The sequence below is a fragment of the Antennarius striatus genome, chromosome 7 (genome assembly GCF_040054535.1).
Source record: "Antennarius striatus isolate MH-2024 chromosome 7, ASM4005453v1, whole genome shotgun sequence".
In the NCBI taxonomy this organism is placed as follows: domain Eukaryota; kingdom Metazoa; phylum Chordata; class Actinopteri; order Lophiiformes; family Antennariidae; genus Antennarius; species Antennarius striatus.
The window spans coordinates 6597992-6625415 of NC_090782.1; the positions used below are offsets into that span (position 1 = coordinate 6597992).

Here is a 27424-nt window from a genome sequence, read left to right on the forward strand (position 1 = left end):
TCTGTTGAAGACTTTAATGAAATAAAAAGACATGATTTAAAGCATTCCTTAAAATGTAACAGTGAAATCAAACAAATGGTCAGAATGTCTATCCAGACTAAAAGTCTGGCTGGATGTCAGCAGCAGGTCTGTATAAAATCCTCCAATACAACATTAATTATTATTGCAGTAATTATATATACGGAGTATGCCTTGATATTTCACAAGTTTTAAACAGTTTCTAGGTTAAAATTAGTGGACAGGAAAGTTGGCTTTCGGTTCCTCCAGTGATTCTAATACCAGTCTATAAGAGGTCCTGCTCAGGTACCCCTGATGACAGCACTCATCTCAGATATCACGCCCCCCTCAAAAAAAACTTAGAGTACATAAAGTCGGCATACAATATTTAGAATAATGAAACTTCATGCAAAGAGTTGATTCAATGCAACTTTTCAAAAAGAGTGAGCGCTACAAAGAGCCGAGCAAAAAAAACAAAAACAAAACAACAACACACTGACATCCAAGTATTTGAAAAGAAGAGGGGTGGGCAATGAGTGGAGGACAGATGATTTATCCTGTTAGAGAAGTGTACTGTCGCAGGAGAGAGGAGATGGCAGTGGATTCAGTGACCTCCTCAGGGAGACAGCCCTCCAGGTCTTTGAGAGACGGGTCAGCGCCAGACTCCAACAGGAGGACCACAATGTCATAAAACTCACATGCTGACGCTAAGAAGAGAAAATAGCATCAGGGAGGTTAAGCATCATGTGACAATCAAAAATGTCGCAATGGACAAAAAGCAAAATAAAGTTTCTTGTAGTTACCTTTTCTCCCCTCACCTGGTAAAGCCCTCTGGACTATACAAATAAGATTTTGATGCATTTATGAGCAAACGCATGATGGCGAATGTTATTCCTGCTAATCCTCAGTGTGCCAACTGTCACTGTAAGAACGTTGCCATGACAGAATCGGCAATTACGTCAAAGCGGTCCAATCTAGGCGCCTCTAGCTTGGCTGTGTACTCCTGCTGAAACTATGCAGTCACTGTATGGGCCGGCTGTCATTAATTCCCACCTAGATAAATGCCCAAGTTGACAAAGTGACGGATCATACAGCTGTTCTGATGCATATTACAAATTGGAGTGAATTTGCTCTTCTGCTTACCGCAGTTGAATCAAGTATGTACAGTAGAGCAGTTAATGAAAAGCCCATCTGCAGGGCCGGCACTGACACCGGCTTGGACCTGCAGTTCTCTCAAACACTTCATTTCTGCCCCATTGGCAATTTGTGCCCCACTAAAAGGGTCTTCCTCTCTCCGTCTAAGGGAGGAGGAAATGGGGGGGGGGGGTGCTTGCACTTTCTTAACCCAGTTAGCAGGTCCCTGCTCTCTTGATGCACCTCTCCCCCCTTCATTTCCTCTCTTCCTCTCTTGTTCTGAGTGCTCTTCTCTGTTGGTGTCAATCGCTCACTCCTTTTAAAGAGCAGGCTCTGTGCTGCGCCACCGCTGATGTCAGCAGCCAGGGTGATTGACAGCCAGGCCTTTTAACCTCTAGCCTGGGGGGTGGCAGGCGGGCTGGTGGGTGAGTATGCATGAGATGATACATCGGAACGTATACAAGTGTGTGTGTGTGTCTTAACTCAAGTTATGTCTGAAGAGCACAAGGTTCCTGCTTAAACACTTATTGTGCAGCCAAATCACAACAACAAAGCGTGGCTTATTTTTCTAGCTCTGCATGCCGTCTCCCTCTTGTTGCTCTAAATAATATTTTATTTAGCCAGTGGCGTGTGTGTGTGTGCGCGCGCACGCGTGGAAGGCGTCTCGCCGGGCCTTGAGCTGTAAAAAGTGGCCGGCCCTCGGGGGAGCCGTAGAGGAGGAGAACAATTTATGGTGAGCAGTAAACCCTCAATTAATCACTTGCCAGCCACCGTGGCCCTGTGCAAAGAGAGGTGGGAATGAATTTTCATTCTCTGCTATTTGTCTCCAGGAGTTCATCGCTTATGTTTATTAGTCATCTTTTTAGGCCGCATCCTCAGGGCTTCCTCTTTGGAGTTTATGTCTGTGTGTAGATCTATGGTGAGTGATGCAACATATCCACTCCAACGCCACCAACAGATGGTCCAGCCACACACACACACAGACTGGACAGGGGAACCGCCCCTCAGGGACGTGTGTGTTGGGGCATGAGGGGTTCAGGGGAGTCTAAGGACCAGTGCTGATTTCCTCTGGGAGGCCTGGTGATTATTACACACACACACACACACACACACACACATACCAGAGGACAGACACATGCACAGGCCCACCCACAGAATAGAACATAAACTAGGTGAAAAAAAAGTGTATAGAATAAAGCTCAAGCCTGCAGGAGAGACGGTGAGGGGAAAAACAAATGTTGGCAAAGAGCAGGTGTGGTCAGAAAAGGAACATTTTGAAGTGAAAAGAAATTTCAAATCTTTATCTTTACAATCCAAAATAAGCGCTAATCTTACCATAATGTAGAGCCGTTTGTCCTTCATCATCCTGAAAGACAAAAAAAAAGAATCAACAGCCACAGACGGGTGACCAGAGGGAATAAAATACATGGGAACAAAATATTGCGTGTGTGTGTGTGTTATTTTGCTCTCAAATCAAGAAATAATTCAGCTGCTAGAATCAGTTCTTCCTATGGTGGACGAAAGGTTGATGCTACCGTAACATCCAATCACTCTTTAAACCTGACCAACACACTTCAATGGTCATGTTTAATGACATCTATTTGATGGTTTAGTAAATGAAAATAAGTACATATTGCTCACTGTAGTTTGTGAAATAATTCTATTAGTGTTGGTATAGTGTATTGGACTATGACTTAACTGCAGGTGTAATAAAACTTTGGTACTGTTTATAAGTATATAGATCTACAGTTTTTTGCATCATGTGGGGAAACAGAAACCCAACAACTGCAAACTTTCCCCAAAAGGGATCCTCAAAGATAATCGGAGCAAAAAAATTATTAGTCTCTTCCTGGTACCCTTGTGCGATACTCTGGTATGTTTTTTTTCCCCCCAACCAAATGCACTCAAACTTGAGTTTTTGTCTTCGACTCAAACCAGACTTTAGTCAGTGACTCCAGACATGAACAAAATCTGGGACTTTGTGTATTAATAAATGTCTGATGCTCACAAGCTCAATGTCCCTCACTACCTTATCTTTTTGCCCATCTGGTGCGTACAGCAGCAGCAGATCATTTTAACACTAATCTTTATACTTTAATCAATGAATGGGGGATTTTTAACCCTGACACAACAGCTAAGGGACACTGGAGAGAAGGCCGAGTAAGAGGTCGAGCAGAACATCAGCAGAGATCTCTCACATGGATGCATGAACGTGTGTGTTGGAGACCAATTTCTCGCACTACGGAGTTGGAACAAGGATGTGTGTGCACATATGGGTATAAGACAAAAATATGACAGTCAATGGGACATTCAGCTCTTCATTACTCATCAACACAGCCATCACAGCTCATAATTATGAGAAATGGCCAAACGGTTTTCTCAATATGTGCCGTTGTTGAGCCAAGAAAAAAGATTTCAAATCCAGATTAAAAGCCAGTGGGTACAAAAAAATTTCCTTCTATGCTGAAAAATGTCACTGCAGTGGAAATACTTCCAAATTACTTAAACTGTTATTCATTAGTCTTTTCACCTTTGCCCTTTTAGAAGCAGCTTCTGTCATGCTCTCTGGTTTGGTTATTTCTGCTACCATCCTCTTTCATTGTCACTCTCCCCTTTCCACTCAGCCTCAATCCATCCATTTCAGTAGCTCTTTTTCTTCTCCATCTCCATCCCTTTCCTGTCTTCCATCTCTATCTGGACCCAACGCAAAGTGATCCTATTGTTCTGTCTGTCCGTCTCTCTCTGGCAGCACTTCAGGGACCTGCTGATTGGATTAGAGCTTTCTATTCCCTCTGGGTGGATCACAGAGCACAGATGCAAATCTCCACTGGCTTGGAAAGCGTGCCGTAGTTAACCCAAGACAATACTGTCTGCAAGTTAAATCGCAACCTGTGATCTCTTGTGGATGTGGTCTCCATCTTTCACAAAGATGAACCAAAACAGACAACTGAAAACAATTACACCAAATAAACCTGACAAACCAGGAAAACCAAGTTTTCCATTTATTTTTCAGCACAGTGAACATGTACGTGTGTACACAGGCAGCTACTTGGTTATTGCTTAGCTACGGTTATCGTCATGTTCATTTAACTAAGAGGTCTGCGACCTGCTTCGCTCAACTCTGGCACTGAATCAGTTCAGTGAAATGCGGCTTGGGTAATGCAGCCAAACAAATCAAATCCTGTTCACAATCAACAGGAAGCAAAATTTTCCCCGTGGTGCAATTATATAGATACACCATCACATCAGGAAAGGTGACTGGTGCGGAGATGCAAAAAATTACATCAACATTTCTGCAGAAATTGACGAACTTGCAAGAGTGTCAGTGTCACAAAAGCTCCTTAAACACATCACATATCCAGACATGATTCGACTGTAGCGTGTGGACGCCTGTAGGCACGAGACAACGGTTTACCTAAAGAGAACTGACAAAAGAGGGGTTTGGAAACTTGGTGAGTTCCCAATTCAATCAGCTTCATCACCATAGAAACACCAGCGATCCCACAGTGACATCACTGCGTTCAAAAGCAGATTTTAGAAAAAGGAAAAAAAAGCCTGAAACATAACCACCACGCAATCTCATGGTAAAATCTATAACTATTGCCCTTTAAGAGAACTCGATGCCGAGTCACTAGTGAATGGTTTTGTGTGTTTTGTGTGAGTTTTGTGTATTTTAATAAAACTACCATCTAACCCTATCACCATTAACTGGCTTTCCTTTAAATTGAGCAACATGATACTGTATGGTGAAGGATATTAAAATGGCAATTTAGATTGTCAGCAATTCATTGAGACCAATATAACATTTATGAACTGAATCACATCGACACGGGTAGCTTTCTACATCATACATGCAAAGTTACTTAACTGCCCAGACCTAAGGCACGCACACACACACACACCGACAGGGAAATACAAAAACACTAATCAAGTTAAGAGTTTGCACCCTAATCTGCAGCTGACAATCTGAAGTTCATTGCTTAGCAACCATAATAATATAAGAGCTATTAATTTATAATTAACCGGCAAGCCAAAAAAACCCAACAACACACACCACAGAAATGAGCATTTAAATCAAGGTTTCTAAAAAAACTAAAGAAACATGGACATGTCTGAAGAAATTTGTTGAGCAGTGCATCTGGTCTGCAGTGTACATCCTGTATGCATGTTCATGTGAGGGGTCAGCGGCCTGTCCTTTCAGTGTTCCCTAATGCCCCCCGCATCCAGAATGAAGGCTTGATGGAATCACAAAATTGGATTGTCTTCCATTTGCTTTGGACGCAGCCTGAAAGACACTCCCTCCCCTTGTATTCCTATCCTGCCACTCTTCCCCCTTATACCTGCATCACCGCCGGTAACCTCCCACACCCCCACCCATCACCCCCTCCGGTGCACCCCTGTTCCTATCCCATTACGGAGGCACGTCGCACCAAATCCCTGCTTTTACATGTCATCCAAAGTTTCCCCTTGCGGTGCAGAAATCCAGAGCTGGATGTCAGCAGAGTGCTCAATCAAGCAGCTGCTCGCACAATACCAGCAGCAGAGATCCAGTGTATCACCCTAATGGGATGAAGCAATATGTTGAGGAGCAGCATGAATAGGGATTTGCTCCATCAGTGCTACAGCAGTTTTGCTGAATTTAAACCATATCAATCTATCATTTATACAACACAAAAGACATGAAACAAGATAAATGAAAGAACGATAATCAAAGACGTAGCAAGATCTGAGCAGACTTGTTTCATGACTTTTATACCTTTACAGATAGCTGACCAGTAGGGGTAGACCCATTAATCAGGTGGGCAATTCAAATCCTGATTTTGGGAGAAAGTAACAAATAACCATTTCTACAGAGATGAATTGGTGACCGCGTCCCCAACAGGTACTAGCCTCCACCAGCCATCCTGCACAGGGCTAACCCTTACAGAAGATGTTGATGAACTGATGGGATACAAATTCCCTGTTAGTTCAATCAGTTCCATATTCATTACTTTGAGCTGAATGATCAGAGAGTCAGGAACCAAATGAAGACGCTCTCAATTATCAGTTTTTCAGGGCAGTTCTGAACCCATACAGAACAAATCATTTCCGTACAGAACAAATCAAATCAATCCCAAAGCCATTATCAACAAGGTTCTGTTCCGAAAATTTTCTCCATATGCTTCTTATAAGCTCTAGTTTTAGGAAAATTGAAGATAACAAGTTGTGCAGTTTTGCACTACTAAATGTAAACAAAAGCAAAGGTGTTTCTAAAATATTATAAGAATGAGCACATTGCGTCAAATGATAGGACAACTCTGGGGAATATTAGGTTGGCCTCCAGTGTTGCTACTAGGAATTTTTTGAAGGACATCTCCTAAAATTCCGACATTAAAAAACGCCAAAAATCACACATTTCCAATTTCAAATACCGTTTTTCTTTTTGGCCTTAGTTACTTCAAATGTATTGTGTTCTATATGATCAGGCTGTCCAAATAAGTCTATATAGTCTTAATAGCTGATCCAGAATGCTGCAGTGTGTCCTGACAAGAATACAAGGGATCATATGACTTTTACTTCTTTCCACTGGCTCCCTGTAAAAACTAGAATTGAAAGTCTTCCCTATTCCGCCAAGAATTCCCATGAGACAGCTGGCTTCTCCAACTGCACACATTCCAGTCTCATGATACATGTTACTAACTCATCTCATACCATACCATCTCATAGGTCACCATGAATTATATAGTCACTACTGAATATACACACAAACAGTCATATTTCCATTATACCCATTGTTACTGTACATGGGCTTCCGTTCCCCTATAAATGACTACTACTACTACTACAAACCCAATTTGAAACCCACCAACTGACCTCTGATTGGTCCAAATAAAATAAAAACAAACTGTACTAACAATTCTGCATTGTTCAGATTATAAAACTGCAGGTTTAACAGAATTTGTCTGGTCTAAAACACATTGAAACTTGTTTTTCTCCAATAACCTACATTCACAGTTGCGTCACATCCGTATCCAAAACATCCACCACATTGGCTTTCACCAGCATTAAATTGATGGATCAAGGACATAATGGGCCAAAACATAACCCAGTCATGGGCTACAAGTGAGTCACAGCATTTCCTTGAGGCCATCTTGGCATGAAACTGGCTTTCTGACTGCCTGTGTTCCATTTAATGCGTGTCTGAGCCAGAAAGCAGATTGTGGGTGGAGGTTAAAGGTCTGTTAAATCCACTGCCAGCTGTGGAGTCTGCTGTAGCATGCAAGACTGAGGACGGGGCCGAGTACAGGCTGTAGACGGCCCAAACATTTTGTACTTCTATACCATATGTGAAAAAACCATGGAAGTTGTCATCTGGAGACACCCCCACCCCCCCAAAAGGAAAATTCAATGCTTTGTGTGCCCATGCTTCCAATCTGCATGACATCTTTCTGATATATGTATTATGAATTTGTCACTCTCAATAGTAAGTCCCACTTAATCGCTCATCATAAAACGGGCAGAATAATATTGGCACAGAATAGCATCATTACTGTCTTTGACTAACAAATGCTTTGCCCTTAAATGGAAAAATACTACTTAAAGGTGCTGGAATTTAAAATCAATAAATCATGACAACAGTCATTTTGAGACATTAGTGTAATTACAGTGAACAAACAAGACCTTAGCCAAAATGATTGGCAGTCGTCTTGGCTACATCACAAAACAAGGGGAGAACATTTTTCATCCAGAGTGAGCAGTGGATCACTTTGTATGAAAGCAAGAAGGGTAAAAATCACTTACAACAGGTTCTATAACCCACTGCAGCTTAATACAAAAGCAATTGAATGACCAGGAGTTGAATAAAATGAGGTGAGCTTAGATTTGCCAAATTTAGTTTAGAAAATCCTTCCCCTCAACATCTCCCTGTAACTATTCAATTAGCAAAATTTCAGGCCTTTTCCTCAGCCTTCGCCTTCTCTAGCCCCCTCCTGTGCCTGACAGCAACATTAAACAAGTGGGGAAAAAATGGACAAGCAATTATGATTTATGATCAATGCATGCAGCAGCTGCTGACTTTTATAATGACAGTGGTCGGGGGAGGGAGATGAGAATGAGTGGTGAGGAAGGGGATGTGAGGGGTCAATCGATAGGCAACTGAAATCATTAGTATGCAGATACCAGCAGATAGCATTATGATGAGCAGGTGCCATTAATCAGATCAAAACAAAGACAGGAAGACCTCCATCAGGTTCTAGGACAGAGCAGCTTCTGTGGAAACCAGCCTTAGCAACCACAGACTGTTTTATCACCAGTATGGAGCAATAATTTATATTAACGTTTTCTTACTTCACTGTTTGATTTACATTATTGGTCAGTTTAAAAATACAGACAAATTTTTAAATCTGAACACAATACTTTGAACTGCTTTAAAGCATTGGAAACATTTCAAATTCTTTTCTCCACGCTATGATTCAAATGTCAAATGCTGAATCCCACAATCTGGGCAAAACGTAAAGACACTACATTGCTGTGTGTGTGTGGGTTTGACCAGGGTCAGCCCTAATGGAATCTGGGTCTCTTCTCAGCAGGGAGAGGTAAACTTGCCACCAAATGCTCAAGTACAGTCACTCTCAGTCAAATTAGGAGGACAACAAAAACTTACTGCCCTCAAACCAGGTGGGAGTGTCCTTCAGGTAACTCGACCTCATGCCCCACAGTCCTACAACAGTGTTCATGACATCAGCAAATGCAGTTTGGGGAAGGGATCCTAAATAATTCACAAGCTAAAAGCTGACTGGACATGGAGCATGCCAGGGTCTATAGATATTTATTGTTGGAGTTGTCACGATGCCAAAAAGTGTGGAACACCCAACATGAGCAGAGGCGAGCCATCTCAAAACAACTCCTTCCAGTGTAACAGTATCTACAACCGTGTTCGGTCTCACTGAAAGCTTCCATAAAAGGATGCAAACTCATTTAATAAAAAATATTTTCTCACCTTTTGCACTCTAATTTTCCCACCTGAATCTCCACTCAGCGTTCTCAAACCCCATCCCAACACTCACCCCCCCCCCATGTCGCTGAGTCCAGTTGTTCCCGTGGGACACCTTTGCCTCCATTAAAGCCATCACAGAGGAGGATAAGGTTGGGACTGAGAATTAACATGACCAAAGGCCCGTCTGTCCTCCTGCGGCTCATCGATGACGTTTAAAAAGAAATATATAAAATAAATAAATACATAAAAGGGCGTAATATGAAAATCAATGGCCAGGCATCGGGGGCTGTGGCTGAGGCATTTGGAGTAAGGGACTCATAAAGCTGAGTACTGAGAGAGAGAGACTGATGGAAGGCAAAACACTTTGTTTATTCTCTCCTCACCCCCCCACCCACTGTCTGCCTCCAGCTCTCCCTCTCTAACCCTCCTCTGTCTGAAATGGTCGAAGACAGCTTTAATGCTCCTGACAATTTATGTGGATGGTTAAGAACGATGGAAATCAAATAGTTGATTGTAAGAAAGACCCAGTGAGGAGCCAATAAGAAAGAAACGATGGCTGATGATGGCAAAGATTGTTACCTGCAGGAATGGCTTTTTAGACTTCACTATTCTGTCAACTTGCTTTTTTTTGGAGTGCTCCTATAATAGATTCATAACTGTATCCACATCTGATAGGCCCTTTTAACACCGCAGCAACAGTTTTCATTTGATCAAGTTGGGCTAATGTGCAGCAAGTATTAAATATGAATCCTGTAGAGGAAACTCCGTGTGACATAAAATGTGCAGTGGTGTGTATTTGGTGGTTTTTGCTGCATTTCTATGCAGCTTGTACACCACGAGACATTCAAAAAAGAACATTGATCACAAACAGATCTCTGTCTACCAAGGCCTGGTTTGATGACATCGTGGAAGTTCGACAACAAGCACCTGACTTCAATTGCATCAAAATTCTGTTGAGATTTGAAGGAGGTTGTAGCAAATAAAGGAATAATTAGAACTGGAGGACTTAAGGAATGGGCTAAGCTTCCTTTGGAAACCTGTCAGAAGCTGGTCTTTGCCAATGCATCAAGTTTACAGCAGTGGCAAAAGGATCTCTGCAAAATAATAGACACTCGTCATTAAGGACTTGAATGATTTTGATACAGCAGTAAACAAACGTTTATAGGATCTACTGCCTTCAGCCATTAAATCATGCAAATAACTGAAAATTGTTAATTTGACAACACAAGGATACTATGGATGTTGAAAACTTTTGCTTCCAACTGATGTCAGAGAAAGTTTAGGAAAACTAGACAATGACTAGAAATTTTGAAAAATTGTACACACACACACGTTCAGGAGGCCGTTGCAAATGTGGAGGGCAGCATCTGGTCTGCGGGCCTTAGTTTGGGCACCACTGCTCTAGACAGTGATTAAAATGTTTTTAATATTTTTCCATCTCCTATCCAAACTCCCTGCTTGGTTGCTCCACTTGTGCTCTATATCCTACGTTATTCATGTTCATTCTTTCAATCTTCAACACATTTGGTCTTACTTTCCCACCTTGCTACCTTCTCTGTGCAACCCTACATATTCTGGGAGATACGTTGCACAATTGCAATCACACACACACACACACACACACACACACACACACACACACACACACACACACACACACACACACACACACACACAAACCATTATGACAAATCTTGCTGGATATTTGTTATGACTGGCTTGACTGAGCCATTAGTTATAGAAGGCAGTGCTGGGAAAGGGGAGGGATAAACGTGTAATAATACCTCCACCATGGAATTTCAATCAAGCACCTTTGTGTGTGTGTGTGTACTACTTTGTTCACAAGTGTTTGACACCACAGTAAAAGCCACAGATGTAGCAAACAAAGAGTACTCGCCTCCTTCAACAGCAGGTCCAGTCAGAATTCAAAAAGTTCTACAATACTAAAGATTCTAGACGGATGAATAGATTGAAATATTCACTTTTATTCTTCTCTCAGCATTTCCCTTCAGGGGTCGCCACAGCAAATCAGTTACCTCCATCTAACCCCGTCCTCTGCATCCTCTTCTCTCACACCAACTACCTTCATGTCCTCTTTCACTACATCCATAAACCTCCTCTTTGGTCTTCCTCTAGGCCTCCTGCCTGGCAGTTCAAAACTCAGCATCCTTCTACCAATATATTCACTATCTCTCCTCTGGACATGTCCAAACCATCTCAGTCTGGCCTCTGACTTTATCTTCAAAACCTCTAACTTGTGCTGTCCCTCTGATGTACTCATTCCTGAGCCTATCCATCCTGGTCACTCCCAAAGAACCTCAGCATCTTCATATTCACTTTTATTAATGTATTTAAAAAGATTTTTTTGAAAGTCATTGAATATACACAGCCATAAAATTGGCCCACCTGCCTAATAGGATGTAGGCCCCGTTCTGCTGTCAAGACCAACATTTTGCAGATCTTTTACCTCCCAAAGCCATCTGCTTCACTTGGTCGGTCTGATCTTCACGGGTCCATTGTTGGTGCCTTCGGTGGTGGAGAGGTGTCATCACCGGCACAGTGGTCTGTGGCCCAACACGCAACCAACTGCATTGTAATGTGTATTCTGACAACTTTCTATCAGAACCCGAATTAACCAGCAATTTGAACGACAGTAGCTTGTCTGTCTGAACGAGCCACACCAAAGCAGGTTTCACTCCCATGTGCATCACTGAGCACAATGCTGGGTTTGTTGGGAGGTCAGTGCCTCCCAACAATCCCTGACCTCCAAACAGTCTCATGCACTTACTGTCACCTAATCAAGGAAGGCTATCTCCCATCATGATGACCAAGTACTAATTTTTGACTCAGAACATGTACAAGATCCCGTGGACAGTCAAATTGTGGAAAGCTCAAGGTCCTGACAACACTTGTGCTCACAGAATATACAGACCATCAGGCACCATCACTGATACATTTGTGTTTGCTTTGGTTATACTATTGTTTATTCTATTAATAACTTATTTTAACCCTTTCCTCTTGAGCAGTCCATTGATATGCACCAAATAAGAAGGAGTACCCATATTCACCCAGCTGAAATGCCTCAATGGATTAGTAATGGACAGCCATGGCAAATCCTACCAAATTAAACAGACCCTACCCTCCCAATGAGTTTATGGATCATCCCTTCAAGTCTTCTCATGGAAACCCAAGAACCTGCAGGTGGACAAGTCGTGAAGGATGCTGTAGTGCTAAAGGAGCAAATCTTATTCTCAGAACAAACCTTTTGGCCTGAAGCCACCATGCTGTTTCACCTCACTATCATGTTGAGACAGCATCACTTGGGATTCTGGAAATGCTTGGGTCCCCTGGAATAGGTAGCTACAGTAATCCAAAATTTCGTCTGAAGCAAGGCGAAGATTACAAAAAGTCTACGATTGAGAACAAGGGTACATTTGGGGCGGTCTGGGCTGAAATGCCTCATTGGTATCGTGTAGGAGGAAGACACCTGCAGGGTAGCGCAACATGATTTGTCCTCATTTTCATAATGAGGAATACAAAAGTGAGCCCCAGTTATCAGGCTATCACATCGTATTCCCTCCCCATGAAAGTATTTCAGGCTGCTGGGAAAAGCATTTTGAGGACTTAAAGTAAAATTTAGTTTTTGAACAGAGTGATAAATTTGCTTGAACATCACATTAGTCTATGATACATGAATGGATCAAATATAAGATCCTCCAGATTTCAGTGCAGGTTCTACATTACTGTGCACAAGAGTTGTTGTCTGCTCTCTAGCCACCAATTGTAGGCATCTCAGTCAGATATTTATTACTATTGATCTAGTTGGTCCTGGCTGGAGACTTTTGTTCTGCCGGCTCGAGGATCTAACCTCAATTAAGTTATGAATTTCTATCTGATAGACTGGAAGCGCTTGGGGCCTGCCGTGGCTGTGCTACCACGCTGGATTAATTAGAATTAGTGGTGCTGTGAGTTACCCTCCCTGCTTCATGGATCATGTTTTAATACAAAGGCGGGGGTGAAGGAGGGATGGAGTGAAGGGAATGGGAGCTTGGGGGGAGGGAGAAGAGAGGAGAGGGTAAAGACGCAGATGGAAAGAAAAAAAAAAAAACAGTTGAGGAAAAGCATTTGAGACTGCCATGCGCTTAAAGCCTGTGCTGCCTGTTAATCCAATCCCTTACTTTAAACCTTGAAAATGTTTCCTTCCTGAAATTGTATTTGTGTTTAGTTAACCTGCATCTCACCTGTCCTCTCTCATTGTGAACCTAATCTCTCCGCCGTCACTTACCCTGCATCAGATATTTTGTAAACCGACTCTGGGCTGTTCCCGACCTTTGGTGTATTCTGCAGCACCTCCAGACAAACCCCTGCCTTTTCAACTCTAGTTCTCATCAAAAGGCATGTCCTTTCTATAAATGCATATTTCCATGACAACCCTAGAGCTTGTTGGGAGGGTCAGGGGAAGGTTTGGGGTTTTCTCCTGGAAAACAAAAGTTGTTTGCGTGAGTGGGATGAGGTTGAGCTCAGAGTGTGGGATTAGACCATCTGGACAGAAGCAAAAAGCAAATTTAAGTTGTCAAGGATTTAATAATTATAAATAAAATTTCTCATTGCTGAAATTTCAACATTTTGAAGAATAGACATTGCTTTCTTGCAGATACAATTACTACCGCAATGCATTTGTGTGGAAAAGGTGTAGCTCAAGCATGTTTGGTTTAGTCTGTGGCACAAATTAGAAAAAGGAGATACGACTGGCCTGACACCGTCTAATGATAATCTGCTCCACTCGCACTTCTAAAGCTCAATAATTTGAATTGTACATCTTAAGAAAAAAGTACAAATGACAATTTATTAGTTTGTTTCAGCCAAGAAATCGCACAGCCCATGACATCCCATAAAACAGAAGCAATACATGAGATGATTCTTTGGAGTTTTGTGTACTTTGGAGTGCTGCCCTCTTCTAAATTTGATTTTGGAAACAGACAATTTATTACAATCTTGAACAGCGTAAGGAATGTAATAGTAGAAAGATGGGAAATTGCCATCATACACTGCTGTGCCTCTAGTACTTTTGGCTTTATTTATTTTTACTTTTATATATTCTTGCACCAGCTGCCTTGCCTATAGGTAGTGTAGAATGTCTGTTGAGAAGAGTCTAAAATAACAGTTGTGCTCCTGGTGAGGGAGTGTGAGCCGACACACACAGGCCTTGTGGTGAGACCACCATCACCGCAATTGTTCTATTTCATCAGAAGTAAACAAGAATCTAACCCATCTTTCAATGCAAGCTTTCAGACTCAGGACAAAAAAAAAATCAAAAGAATATACTTGTCAGATACGATTCTTAAAAGGAAATCACACACTAATAAGTGCCGAGTATATACTATGATCAGTTTTCACAGCCATCATGATATGATGGAATGTCAGAAGCGTAATCTCCCCTCATTAACTACAATATAAATCTGGCGTTTAAACAATTTCCATTATTACATAAAGAGGTTTACTTCAAGCTTTCGTGCCATCTGCCCCGTTTTCTATGGGTGTATAATCTGAGGAAACTGATGTGCCAAGGATGGTTGGGGAGATGCCCCCCCCCCCCCCCCGCAACACTCTGGTCTGACATACAATTGGCAGGTGGTAGAGCTGAGATCTGCGTATTCAAACACATGCAGCTACCTCTTGTAGTCCCTCCCCGCCTTGATCCAGGATTAACTATCAAATGAGCCTTTAATGCAGGTTACCAGGGTTTGGGAACAATTCACTCAATCAGTTGATTAATTTTAAACGATTTTCCTCGTCTGCCGAGCAAATAATACTTTGTTTCAACTCTGAAGTTCCCCTCCCCTTTTTAATCAACAAATTAAGCATAAATCATGTTTGATCTTTATTTACTGGTTGCTGGGCAGTTGGTAGAGGTCAAGAGAGATTACTGGTTGCTATAATAGCTTGCAAAAATCCCAAACATTCCTCCCATTTCCCCAATGAACACACATGAGCTACATTCTCTCATTGGACGGGGTATTTGGGCAAAAAGGACAGCAGCGTATATCTCAAATGTGTCAAAATGTAAAATGCCCCTTTAATCTAGCCTCTGTTCCTTGTTGACTTAACACAAAGTACAAAAGAAAACAAAAAGGAGATTCTAATGAGAAGCATATCGCTCTGTAAGCTTTACATAGTGAGATAATTTGGCATTGTGACAGAGTGCTATGATTTAGCTGACTATATTTTTCTCCAGCAACCTCTTTGCCACCTCATAAATCTGCACCCAGTAACTCTGCTGCACCCATCCAGTATCTTTAACTACATAGCAGGCTTCATTTAACACCTGAGAGGAAACAGTCCCAGTGGTATGAATGTATGAACATTTAATTCCTTAACATATATGCACAAATGGCACATATTTAACAAAACCTTCACCTGAATAGTTGAAATAAACCACAAAAATCCAGATCATCGTCATCCTCTTTTCACTCGCTCCATTACACATGATTTAGGATAAAAGGAGAATGTGCTTTGGCAAAAAAAAAGTAAAATCTGACAAAAGTGTATGGAAAATGAATTAAAAGTCTGCTCAAGTTCAGCCATCCATTATCACTACCTGGCCAAAGATTTATGTTTCCTTCTTTGACTGCTGACAAATCTCGGAACATTGGGACATAAATTCAAATTTTAGTGATAGATACACGACTGCAAATACAATACATCCATTAAAAAAAGCCTCCATCTATACATCAATCATCCCCTGCTGTCATTATCTTGATATGGCTTTAAATCATTAATGAAGTGTTTCATAGTTATCCTACTGTTAAGTCTTTTATGAACCAGTCACCACAAATCCCACCCCTCCCTGCGAGCACTGAAAACAAAAAAAGGAGTCACACATGACCACAAAAGAGAAAAAGTCATTTGTGAAATGTCCTGATTATGTGGGTTGTGCAATGTAAAACAATTTGCCTGATTACTTCCAATTGATTTGGCCTTACAGTTAAAGCCTCGGAGTGCAGGCCAGTGAACTCCACTCTGTTTTGCCATTGTGCAGTGAAGAGAAGTAATTTCTGCGATGTGCAGCTGACCCAGCTTACAGTCAAAGCTAAAGCCTCCTGGATGCTTCTAAACCTCTGGGGAGGTTAACACCATGCTAGCTACCAGCTAACTGTCTGCCAGAGCTCTAGGGGATTTGTATGTGGCACAAAGTGAATTAAAGGTGACCTTCTGTAAAGGATAAGAGTGTAGAGATGGGAACGCTTTAGATGCCACCATTTGTCTTGGGTTTACATGAGTACTGACTTCTAAAAGCAAAAGACTTGTGTCCTTATAGTGGGAATTGATTCATGCATCCTCATCCATTAAGGAATCAAATAAGAACATTGCATTTCTATGAAATAGTGAAAAAAGCTTTTGTAGTGAAATAAGTGTTGGAAACCATCTAAAAACCATCCCTTATTCCAACTCCCAAGTTTAGTCATTTATGTTACTCTACAGTTGGAATCTAGTAATGTAGGACAGATCTATAATCCCACTCTTCCACAGTGTATTTCCCCACAGAGGGTTTCTTTTATTGATTCTTTGGAAAAGCTGAAATATAATAGTGATGTTTTCAGTTCATATAACATAGGTCAAACTCAAGGGAGCTGCGGTTACAGAATGCTGATAAAATAAAAGTGCAGTATAATCTGTTGTAGATTAAACTTGAATTTAATTTTTTTTTAATTCAAATGGCATCCACAGAAAGATTCCAAGTAAACAAACAAATACTGTCTTATTTGGCTTTTGCTCATTAACTCACAAATAAGGAACAACACCAACAAACAACTTGTTAGTTTTAGGTGTATGCTTAATGCTGTCTGGTCCGATTATCAGGGGATGATTGTGTTCTGAAGTTTCTGTGAACATCATGACTGGCTCAGAGATTAAACAAAAGAACACTGCTTACCTGGCTGTTGATGTCTGCGTTGTACTGCAGTAGTACATTCACCATCTCCTTATGTCCTCTGTCACAGGCCCAGTGCAGCAGCACACGACCCTAACAGCACAAACACCAGATGATTACTTTAAATGGAAAACAAACGTTTAAACTGGAACACTCAACAGCACTTGTGTTTAAATTATTCACAACTAGAACTCAGACGACATCTGTGCCACCTCATGCCCAAAAGCAATCTGGACTTGAATCTGTTTTGATAATAAAATATGCTTCACCACTCAGAACTCCCAACTGACCCGAGGACAGGGTGTAGAGACACACGGCCTGCTGGCAGCATCTTCTGTTGGTTGTACATGTGCAAACAGGAGCAGTAAAACTGGTTCAAACGCTGACCAAGGATTCACACAAATTGCAGTAACCTGGACATAGTCTGCAAGTCTTGATTGATGGTCCACCGTACACAAAACTAGAGTAGGCCTCTGATCAGCAGCTTCCCTGCTCAAGTCACACACACACCCCCACCTCTCCCTCGGTCCAGGATTCTTCTAATAAAGCTATGTAAGCTCATTTTTCAGTAGGCCAATTAGGTAAAGCAAATGCTCCAAGTCCAGTTCTGTTGCTTAAATCATATTGATCACCATGGCTGCATGCTAAAATGGATACGTACAAGCCAGGCCAGAATACCAATAAGTTGAACTCTTTTCTTGCTCTCCATCAGGTGAACCGCTGCTGACCGCTAGCCACATTCGCACTGAGGACTCTGTTTCTTACTTCCTGCAGGATGCTGCACACTCAAGTATTAAATGGGATTGTGGGTGTGGGGAGGTTTTGCAATTAATAAAACACTGCATGTTGAATAAAATAAGTCAAAGTTAAGACCATAATGAGTCTAGACAAGCCTCTGGACTCAGATGAAACAATCTAATTGAACATATGAATACACATGCATATCTGGATATTAAATGTATTCAAAGTCTTGATTTCCCTCTTCTGTGCATTGCCAACAACCATTAGCAACATAAGAAATGTGATGTGAAGCTGTTGCTGTTCCTCTTGGACAAGTTTCTTTGTTAAAGAGCTCTTGATCTCAAAGGGACATGACTCGCTAACTAAAAGCTAAATTAAAAACAGTTTTAAAATGTAACATTAAAATAGAAACTTCTGGGAGGCAAGTGAGTTACCTCAGGTTTCCTGTAGATTTTAAATACAGTACTGAATTCTGTCAAAAAGCCATCCCTCTAAATGTCGATAATTATTACCATTTGTCTTGCTTTGGAGCAGTGCTGTATTCCTCTGTAACACCACCATGAGGGCAACACTTGGTTCAAGAGTTCTCTCATTTTCACATTACATTCAGACTTTTTGACATTGATAACCTTTCATAGCTCCATGCTACAAAACTAGTGATACAAATCCTCTTTGTTACTGATTATGATCAGATGGCTTTTAATTTGGAGCGTAAGCAACTACAACTTCGATACAGAATTTGCATATGACATGTCTGAATGAGTAAATTCTCCACTCACTTCCAATCTATACTGGTATTTGGACCTTGACACTTTTTAAAAAAATACTTAACACTAGCAGACAATTGCTCATTCATCCAAAGAACAAGTACTGGAACCCTGCATGGGTCTTTAGGTTGCATGGGCCTTGTTGACGTGAAACTTCACCACTGCCCTCTTCTGTTCAGAAAGCTGCACTGCAGGAAAGCAAACAAACAGCAGCGGACAGACAAAGCTTTCTCAACTGAGGTCACTCAACCATCTGGCCTTTGGCCGAGAGCTCACCAGCCGCCCGCCTGCTTATGTGACGAACGGCTGTGATGAAAGAAAGGCTGGAGCGAGCCATTTGGCTTGGCCGATAATGAATCAAGGACAGACGAATGGATTTCGGGGTCGACGTAGAGGGCACCTCGAGATGGTAATAGCTGTTCATGCAGTTTGTGCATCTTAGCCTGAGGAGCGGTTCTCATGCGATCGCAGCTTCACATCATAGAAACCATTATTTGATAAAAGCAAACAACTGCACAAATCATTCCCCAGTGACCCATAGTTCCCATTATAATCTTGATACTCAAAATAGATGACAAAAATCAAAAAGGATGACAATAAGATGGTTCAAACTGTCTGGCTACAGGACACCAATAAGGCAGAGCCCTCAAGAGGGTTGAATATGAAGCTCTGATGGTAACCATTTGTAATCCATACTGCCCATTGTGACAGTGACCAAATTTCTGTAAAGTTCTCCCATTACAATGTTAGTCTTACGGTGGTAATATTACTGCTCATGACAGCTCTCGTAAGTAACAGGACCCATTGTCACAGTATTTCTGCACTCCTTCCTTGATAGTTACCTCTTCATCTCTTGTATTCACATCCACAGTCCGGGAGTTGAGGGTCTCAATGATGTACTCAAGGTTATTTTCTCTGCAGTAGTCAAAGATGTTCTTATCCTCCTCCCTGTGAGTGATGGAGAAAAGGAGAGAAGTTTTACTCAACTTTAATCTTTACTAGTAGAGCAACACTGGTGTTAAAACTTAATAGTATACCTTGGTCTTACTTGGGATGACTTTTGGAGTACAGTGATCACATTAATCACAGGAGTTTCATTCTAAAAATAACCTTCATTAGGCAAAATCTGCAAACTAGTCAGCTTTATTTTTTTACATTTATGGATGTATTACAGAACTCTCAAAGTTCAAACTTAAAAATAAATAAATTCTGTATTAGAGAATGAAACCCAAGATCAAAACCAGATAATATTTTTTATTAAATGTTTGTGCCTTAACATTTTTCTGATAATTAATGCCTTTTGGGTGCCACTGGAGGTTCTTTTGATGGTGCAGAATGTTTCGTCAACATTTTGTTAACATGTACTTTACCAACTACTTCGTACAGAAGGATAATTACAATAATGAATGCTTATTTGAGAACATCTCCTGGAAAGGAATGTTTCAATCTTTTGAACATACATATTTTCAAATAAATTCCTCCAATTCCTGTTATGACAGGAAAAAAACAAAAAAAAACAAAACCAAAACTAAACTATCCGCATGGCTAGACACCACCACAGGCAGGTGAAAAAACATTTCACTTTAGAGTAAACCAACCCTTTAATGGTGTGCCTATTCAAGTGTGTACCCGGAAAAGAAAATGTCATGTTAATGCAGGCTCAAAGCTGTCATCAAACTGAGGTGATACTCAAGAGGCAACACGTGCCACATCCCTCGGGAACACACACACACACCCTCTGATTATATCTGTCTCTAATCACCTCCTGGCATTGGGGACTTGTTTGGGGAGGCAGGGTGCAGCGTTGGTGGTGAAGGGGGGCTGCTGGGTGAAGGGGAGAGAAGGGGGCAAAATCTCATTTAGAGCTTTACGCCTTCCCCTCCCTCTTACTCATGCTGGCCATTCAGATCAATTCAATTTAGTGCTCTATTGTCTGACAGACGCTTGCAGCTTTTCCACCTCCACAAAGCAAGTCAGTCATCCCCAAGGCCACATCCTACACTTCCTGTCTATGCCAGCTTGCTCCGCCTTACAAACCCAACATAAGACACAAGGATTCCACTTCCACGGGAGACAACGTGGAACTGTGACCCTGTTGGAACGATATGTTCTTTAGCTTTTGAACACAGGAACTGTCATGGTTCAAGAGTGCGATTAATTTCCAGACCGATTTAGCTTTGAAAACTCAGAGCTGAATAAGAAAAGATGTGATGATCTTAAGGCGTTCACAAAATGTTTTTCCTGAAATAATGACAACCTAAATGACATCAGGAAATATAATCCACTTTCATTCTGAATCAGTCGCAAAAATAGAAATTTGTAGTTACAATTTGTCAAGTCAGGACCTAAAGCAGTAAAGTGTCCTTTACTTGATAATGTACCAAACTGCAGATGTTTAATTGGTCATTTAGAAATAAAGCCAAAGGTTTTAGTCTTTTACAAATTCAACCAAGTCGTTTTGGAATTATTTTTGACGACTGAAATAAAGAACCCTCACTACGAGCCACAACCTTCTAATATCAGCCCTCTCACACACACAGAACCAAAGACAAAGATACCAGTGGAGACAAACCATCACAACTCAGAGAATACAGATTAAAAACTGGTAACAGCCAACGGACACAAAATGTTGTCTTTTTGCTCTTTAATGATCCTCCATGCTTCAGTATTTCATTTTCATGCTTCTCAGTTCTCTCATTCCCCGTTTCTCTCATCCTGTCATCTCATCAGCCCATGATGAATTATGAATCACTCTTAACACTTTCACCACTGATGGCTTATGTATGAGCACCTTCATTTACATACTCTTGATTAACAGCGCAATGTTTATTCATGAGCTTCCAAGTAGGGCCACACCCACTTCTTTGTTGGACAGCCACAGTGACCCCAAGTGTCCCCGATGTGGTCGCCATTCGTCTCCACGGCAAATAATCAATAGACCAGCTCATCAGTCTTTTGTTGATGGTCAGACAGGCCTGACCCGACAGGCAGATGACACATGTGCAAATACACACACATATATATATATATATCCATATATACACACACACATATATACACATATATATCCATATATACACACACATATATACATATATACACACACATATATATACACACATATATATAAAGTGTGAGCACATGTCTCAGTATGTGGTGGAAGGTTGGAATAAGCTCACATACAAACCAACCCCTGTATATCACACACACACACAGATGATTAATGAGATTCTGAGTAACGTGACATCAACAGCACCGAAATGCATTCTGGGAAGGTCACAGGCTACTCTGTCATCACAACAGCAATGGCACCAAAGAGTGTGTGTATCTGCGTGTGTGTGGTCCAGTCCAGTGTACTGGCAGATATGTCCTTCATCCATCAGGCTAAACTGGGAACAGGAGTGGAGAACACTCATCTACGTGGCCGGAGCTTCTCCCTTATCAACAAGCTCACACACTGTAACCTCTACCGGACCCTCATTGGATGCCCTCAACCAGGCTGCGTACCATTGAGGTAACAAACAATGAGAAGTCGAGTAACTCAGCAGCGGCTTCCAGCAGAGTCTGTAGAACAACACTCCCGGTGTTTATCAGAATCCTCTTTCAAGTGGGCGAGACAATTACAAATGTACCATCCAATGTCTCTCCAATCACACACTGATCAGCTCAGTAGCCCAGGAAGATGGCTTATCAATCCTTTTAGTCAATACACACATACCAAGATGAGCAGCGAGTAATGCAATTAACTGTCTGGTTAACAGGTGCTTAGCTGTTTAATATGAAGGGTGTGTGTGTGTGTGTGTGTGTGTGTAAAAGAAAGAAAATTGAAACGCAGCAGAGCAGTGAGTGTGACAGTTCCACCAGGTTATGCATGGATTAGGATGCAATCGCATCTCTGCTTTGGGGCAAGTGTGTGTTTTTGTGAGCACACATGTGATAGTGTGTATGTTGTGTTTTAATGACTTCCTCCTCACTACTTTCCCTCTGGCCATCGTAGTTACTGGATATCACCAAGGGGGGGATCGCTCGGGGAAACCTGCTGTACCTGCCTCCCGCTCCTATTCCTGATGTGTCCTCATCACCCGCCAACCCAGCACCTGAAGTACCCCCAAAATCACAATGTAATTAAAAAGAGGGACATGCTGGCCATGTCTCCCGATGACCATGCATACTAATCACATGCAACCATTTAGGAAAACCATCTGAATTCACACATCTCATTTTCCTCTCCAAAAGAGATCCTTTTTTCTTTAAAATGAAGATGAGGTTTTTCAGGTTGAGTAAGTCTGCCAGGCAAAAGCAAATGGAGAATATATTTCATTAACATAAATCAGAACTGTATGATGTCTCTGGGCCCTAACAGTAGTTACGGTCTGTTGAATGTAATCAAATACAGCCTGAGGAACAGTAGTTAACAATGCCAGGGTTAGACCGAGTTGATCTAAGCATCAAATAAATGGTGGTTTACAGTTAGTCATTTTTTTCCAGAATCTTCAATTCATGCTTTGTCCATGAAAACAACCCGAGATCAAATATAAAGACAGATGTGTATCGAGTAAATGATGCTCAGTTAGTGTATGTGAAACTGTAGCAGAGGTTTTTGTCTTTCCCATTTTAACCAATGCAATAGGCCTTCTCTGATGTATGTTGTCTGTAGTATGTGCATTGATGCAGCTGTAAATACCTGATCAACTCTGCCTGGTACAGAGAGCTGACAGCTGCTCCTCCAAAACTTGTTCTTGCACTCCGTCTTTGCTGTCAAAGAAAGTCCCACAATAAAAAACATTAAAATTTTACACAATGAAATTATGAGATTTTCTATGCAATGACAGTGAAACTGAAATAATAAACTACAAACCCAGTTTGTCGCTATACTGCATGGATAGAAGTACTGACCTCACCATTGTGTGCTCATTGCAGAACAAAAGGGTTGTATCTATTGACCATGTCCTGCTGTACATGTAGCTTTTGCAAAGCTGCTGCATAGTACATCTGCTGAAGTTAAGATAATTCTGAAGTCCATGGAGCCTTGAGGCAATGACCTCATAGCCAATAAATGTCTAACAACATGCATAAGACCAATATAAAAAAGATATGACACCTTAATTTGTGACTCGTTAGTCTTCTGGATTCTTTTTTTAAATAATGGAATTCCATATTACATCCAGTTCAGCCAAGACTTGATTACCCTGCATATTCTGCACTGAGCAAACCCGAGTCACAAAAGAACCCACACAAATCTGATTTCAGAAAATAGGGAGAGTGGGAGAGAACATGACAAGCGAAGCAAAACAACTGTGCATGCACTTTTGGGGACAACGTAATTCACTTCAGAAACTCAGAATATACGCTGATGGACTAGCCCTTCTCTGCAGTATAATGTAATATAAAGCCAGTGTCTGCTTTACAATTGAGGCAGGAACAGAGGTCACATTCTGGCTATTATTCTCTCCCTTGGTCTCCCATCTATGCATTCCTTACACCATTTGACTGTTTCCAAAAGAATAGCCACTGTGATGCTTTGGTGCTTTGTTAACACTAATAGAATCATGCTTTTTATAGGGGGTTCTTGTACATTTGCTGGCTTGTCTGTCAAGCTCTCCCCTGGCATTGTGCAGCTGTGGGGCAGTCAGTAAGTACAGCCCAGTGAAAAGAAAAGAAGGTGTCAGGATTGGAAATGTGCCTGACAGTGATGCGACTGAAAAGAATTATGGAAAGAGGGGATGGAAAGGGGAGGAATGGGAATAATGTAACACCAAAGCGTTTAAGGACAAAGGACAGCTTAATAGTAAAGCCAGTAGGATAGAAGTTGAGAGCAAAATGAGGAACAGGTTCTCAATAAAGAGATGAGAACCTAAAGGAAAAGCAGAAGATGGAAAGCGAAACGATACAGAACAGCAGGTCAGATGATATGCATTCAAAACAATTTTTTGAATTGCTTATCTTTTACAAACCGCTTGTAAAACATTGACTCAACTTTTGTGAAAGCTTCAATCTCAATGTGACTTAACAGTAGTTTTCAGTTTCCTTTTAGAATTCAATATCAAAAATATATGAAGTTTCAGACCCGAAAAAGTTTTAATTAAGGAAAATTAGCCCAACTTGCCTGAGGATTTGAGGCTCTTTCCAAACATTCCAGCTGAAACCTCACACCCCTCAATAGTGACCTTGTGTAAAAATCTCCATATCTGAATGAAGCCTGAACACAAATAACTACATTACAAGACAGGGAACCAGTGACTGATGCCATATAATCTACACTGCTATTCATATGCCAGCTTTTGAAAATGTGACCTTTAGAAACTTTGGCTATAATTTGCTGTCAGGAGAATAAACAACCATCATATTTATGTTACTCTGATTGTCTTGATATCAAAGATATTGGTCTTATAAAATGGATAATATAAAACTGTTGTAACTGAAGGCTTCAGGCTTGGCCCAAAGGATAACCAATCCATAGCAACACAAATCTCCTGACATAACAAAGTACTTTACATGTAAACAGTACTTTAGAAATGTAAACAGTCTTATGTCAAACAGGCACATTTCAAACAACATACTATAGCAGTGTTTTGCATTAGTCACATCATTGTGTCAGGGGAAAATAAATTGTTTCATGCTTCAGGTACAAAATTAAGAGGTGACAAAGCATGGCACAAAAGACACTGACCTCTGCTGACAAAGAAACACACTGCATCTGCTAAGGAAGGCATCTAGGGATGCCCCAATATTTATTATTTTTATGTTGTGGAGTAGAGCTCAGTCAAATTCACCCTGTATATTTTTTCCAGTATGGTTAATTTTGGTAAACACTAGTTTGACTTAATTCTGCTCCTGAATTAAGTCGACATGGCATCATGTCATCCCCAAACTTCTGTTCCAAACTTCTGTTCCTGTCCTAGCAGAGACAATACCCAACACAAGTTTATGAATGCGGCAGAAACTTCTCAATCTCCAAGTTGACTCAGTACTGGCTCTTCATCTCATCTATATTCAAGTAATGGACAGATTAGGTGCTTGTTTTCATCAATGACAGTCTACAGCAGGCATGATAGCCATCTGTTAGCTGTATTGTGAATTTGTTCCACGCACTAGAGTTCACTGAATGTTAAATAGAGCACTTCTGATATAGACAATATTACAGTAAACAAGTCTTCAGGTGACCAAATTGTATCATCTGTGTTTTCACTCAAATTTTTTGATGAAACATCTCCCTTGTACTCATACAACAGGCCTTTATGAGTTTAATTTTGATTCATTACATGCCCATTTAAAGCCGTCACTATATTGTGACAGCTTTCCATAGTATTGTTCACTCTGTATGGTCAAGTTCAATCAAGATTGGTGTTAGGAATAACTTTCACAGACATGGGTTTTCATTACCGTGACATCTTCGGGGTCTAAAACATTGACACAGGAGATGTACTCTCTCATTGCCTGCTCCGCCCCCATGTCCCCAAGCTGCATCCAGGCTTGCCTGTAAAGATAGGAATGTCATCAATATATCGTCTTTATCCTGAATCATGTGCCATGTTTAAAAAAAGTTAGGATAAATTAAATGGAGCAGAATACAATCTCAATGAGTTACTCATTTAATGACTTACTAGTTATTTCATAATGACAAACTAATTTGTTTTGGATGCTTGGTTGAAGTACAAGTGAAAACACAAATTCTTCAACTACTCTGCTGCAAACTAACGCATGCAATATGAACTGAAAAAAGGACAATTTTAACTTGGGTCCTTGACAAATTATTTGAAAACATGCAACAAACAAACATTAAAAACTTGGGAACAGTGTTTAGGTTACGTACCATTTCCGCTGTCCTTCAAAATCAAAGAAGGAAGGCTTTGGTGCATTGCATTTTCCCACTTTGACCTGAAAACAAAAATAAAGGAAAAGTCTTCATTGCTGTCTTCATGTGAACAAGCGTTAAAGACAGAACCTACAAGTGTTGGGGCCTACTACACAAACTACATTTCATTTGTGACAATGGTGCTGGGGATGCATTATCAAAACCAGCATGTTACTGTTTCGAAGAGATAAATTTATCCAATGCAACCAGTATACCACGTATCCATTGCTCACCTGTTTAAAACGTGCGTACAAGTACAGCAGCTGCTCCCTGCTGGCCAAATGAACCAGCTCTCGAACGCGCTCAGCTGCAGCCTCAAACATCTGCACCAGTGCGTCTCCCTCCAGCCGGTCACCCATTTCAATGGCGCTGCAGTCAAATTTATCCAAGCCTAGGTCAGAATCCGAGTCTGAACCTGCTCCGCCGAGCGGCTCCCCTGTGTCGGGCCGGGCCGGATCTGTACCGGAGCCCGTCGCAGTGTCCGGGGAGGACGACGGCGACCCAGAAGCCATTATTGTTATTACGAGTGTACCGTCAAACACGACCTCCTCCGATAATCCGTGTGACATGTGGTACTAGCGGACGGAAAGTGGCCGCCAGATAGACGTGTATGCGTATGTGTGTGTATGTGGAAATAAATATTTTTTTATAAATTTCACCGTCGATTTCCTTCTAATCCGTAATCCGTCAAAATACCTGTGATAGTCGGAACTGTTTCCAACCGCTGGTCCGTCTCTGGTACTACCAACAAAATGTTCCGGATGAACCCAATGATGGCAACAATGGTTCCGGTAACGATCCACCTGTCTGTTCGATAAGAAACCGAACAATACACAAAAAGAAATGATAAAACACGAACAGTAACCGCGAAAGACAAAATCTGACTCATAATCATTTGCAGAGTTTTCTGTGGGATTGTTTCCCTCCAAAATAACGTTAGCGTTAATGATAAATCTAGATGTCAGGTTATCACCATTAGCTCAATAATTTATAAAATGACTTCCAAGTTGTTGTTTTTTAAATGA

General features: G+C 41.2%; 1 protein-coding gene across 2 annotated transcripts; it reads right to left on the reverse strand.

The window, feature by feature from the left end:
• On the reverse strand, positions 1-27134 carry acbd6 (acyl-CoA binding domain containing 6). Of its 2 annotated transcripts, XM_068320330.1 has the most exons (9): positions 26633-27134; positions 26358-26422; positions 25928-26021; positions 24651-24743; positions 23229-23299; positions 19387-19492; positions 17040-17129; positions 2467-2497; positions 1-704 (listed from the first exon to the last, which is right to left on the reverse strand). In XM_068320330.1, the coding sequence occupies exons 1-9, from the start codon at positions 26966-26968 to the stop codon at positions 550-552; spliced, it is 1041 nt and encodes a 346-aa protein (XP_068176431.1). In that variant the 5' UTR covers positions 26969-27134; the 3' UTR covers positions 1-549. The 2 variants fall into 2 exon arrangements, with proteins under 2 accessions (XP_068176431.1, XP_068176432.1); XM_068320331.1 differs by lacking the exon at positions 24651-24743 and having other exon boundaries at positions 26633-27130.
• Positions 27135-27424: the final 290 nt, after the last annotated feature.

Coding starts and splice junctions, on each gene's coding strand:
- acbd6 (XM_068320330.1), bottom strand. CDS start 26,968: ATGTCACACGGATTATCGGAGGAGGTCGTGTTTGACGGTACACTCGTA. Junction 26,022..26,357: donor TTTGAAGGACAGCGGAAATG/GTACGTAACCTA, acceptor CTATCTTTACAG/GCAAGCCTGGATGCAGCTTG. Junction 19,493..23,228: donor TACCAGGCAGAGTTGATCAG/GTATTTACAGCT, acceptor CATCACTCACAG/GGAGGAGGATAAGAACATCT.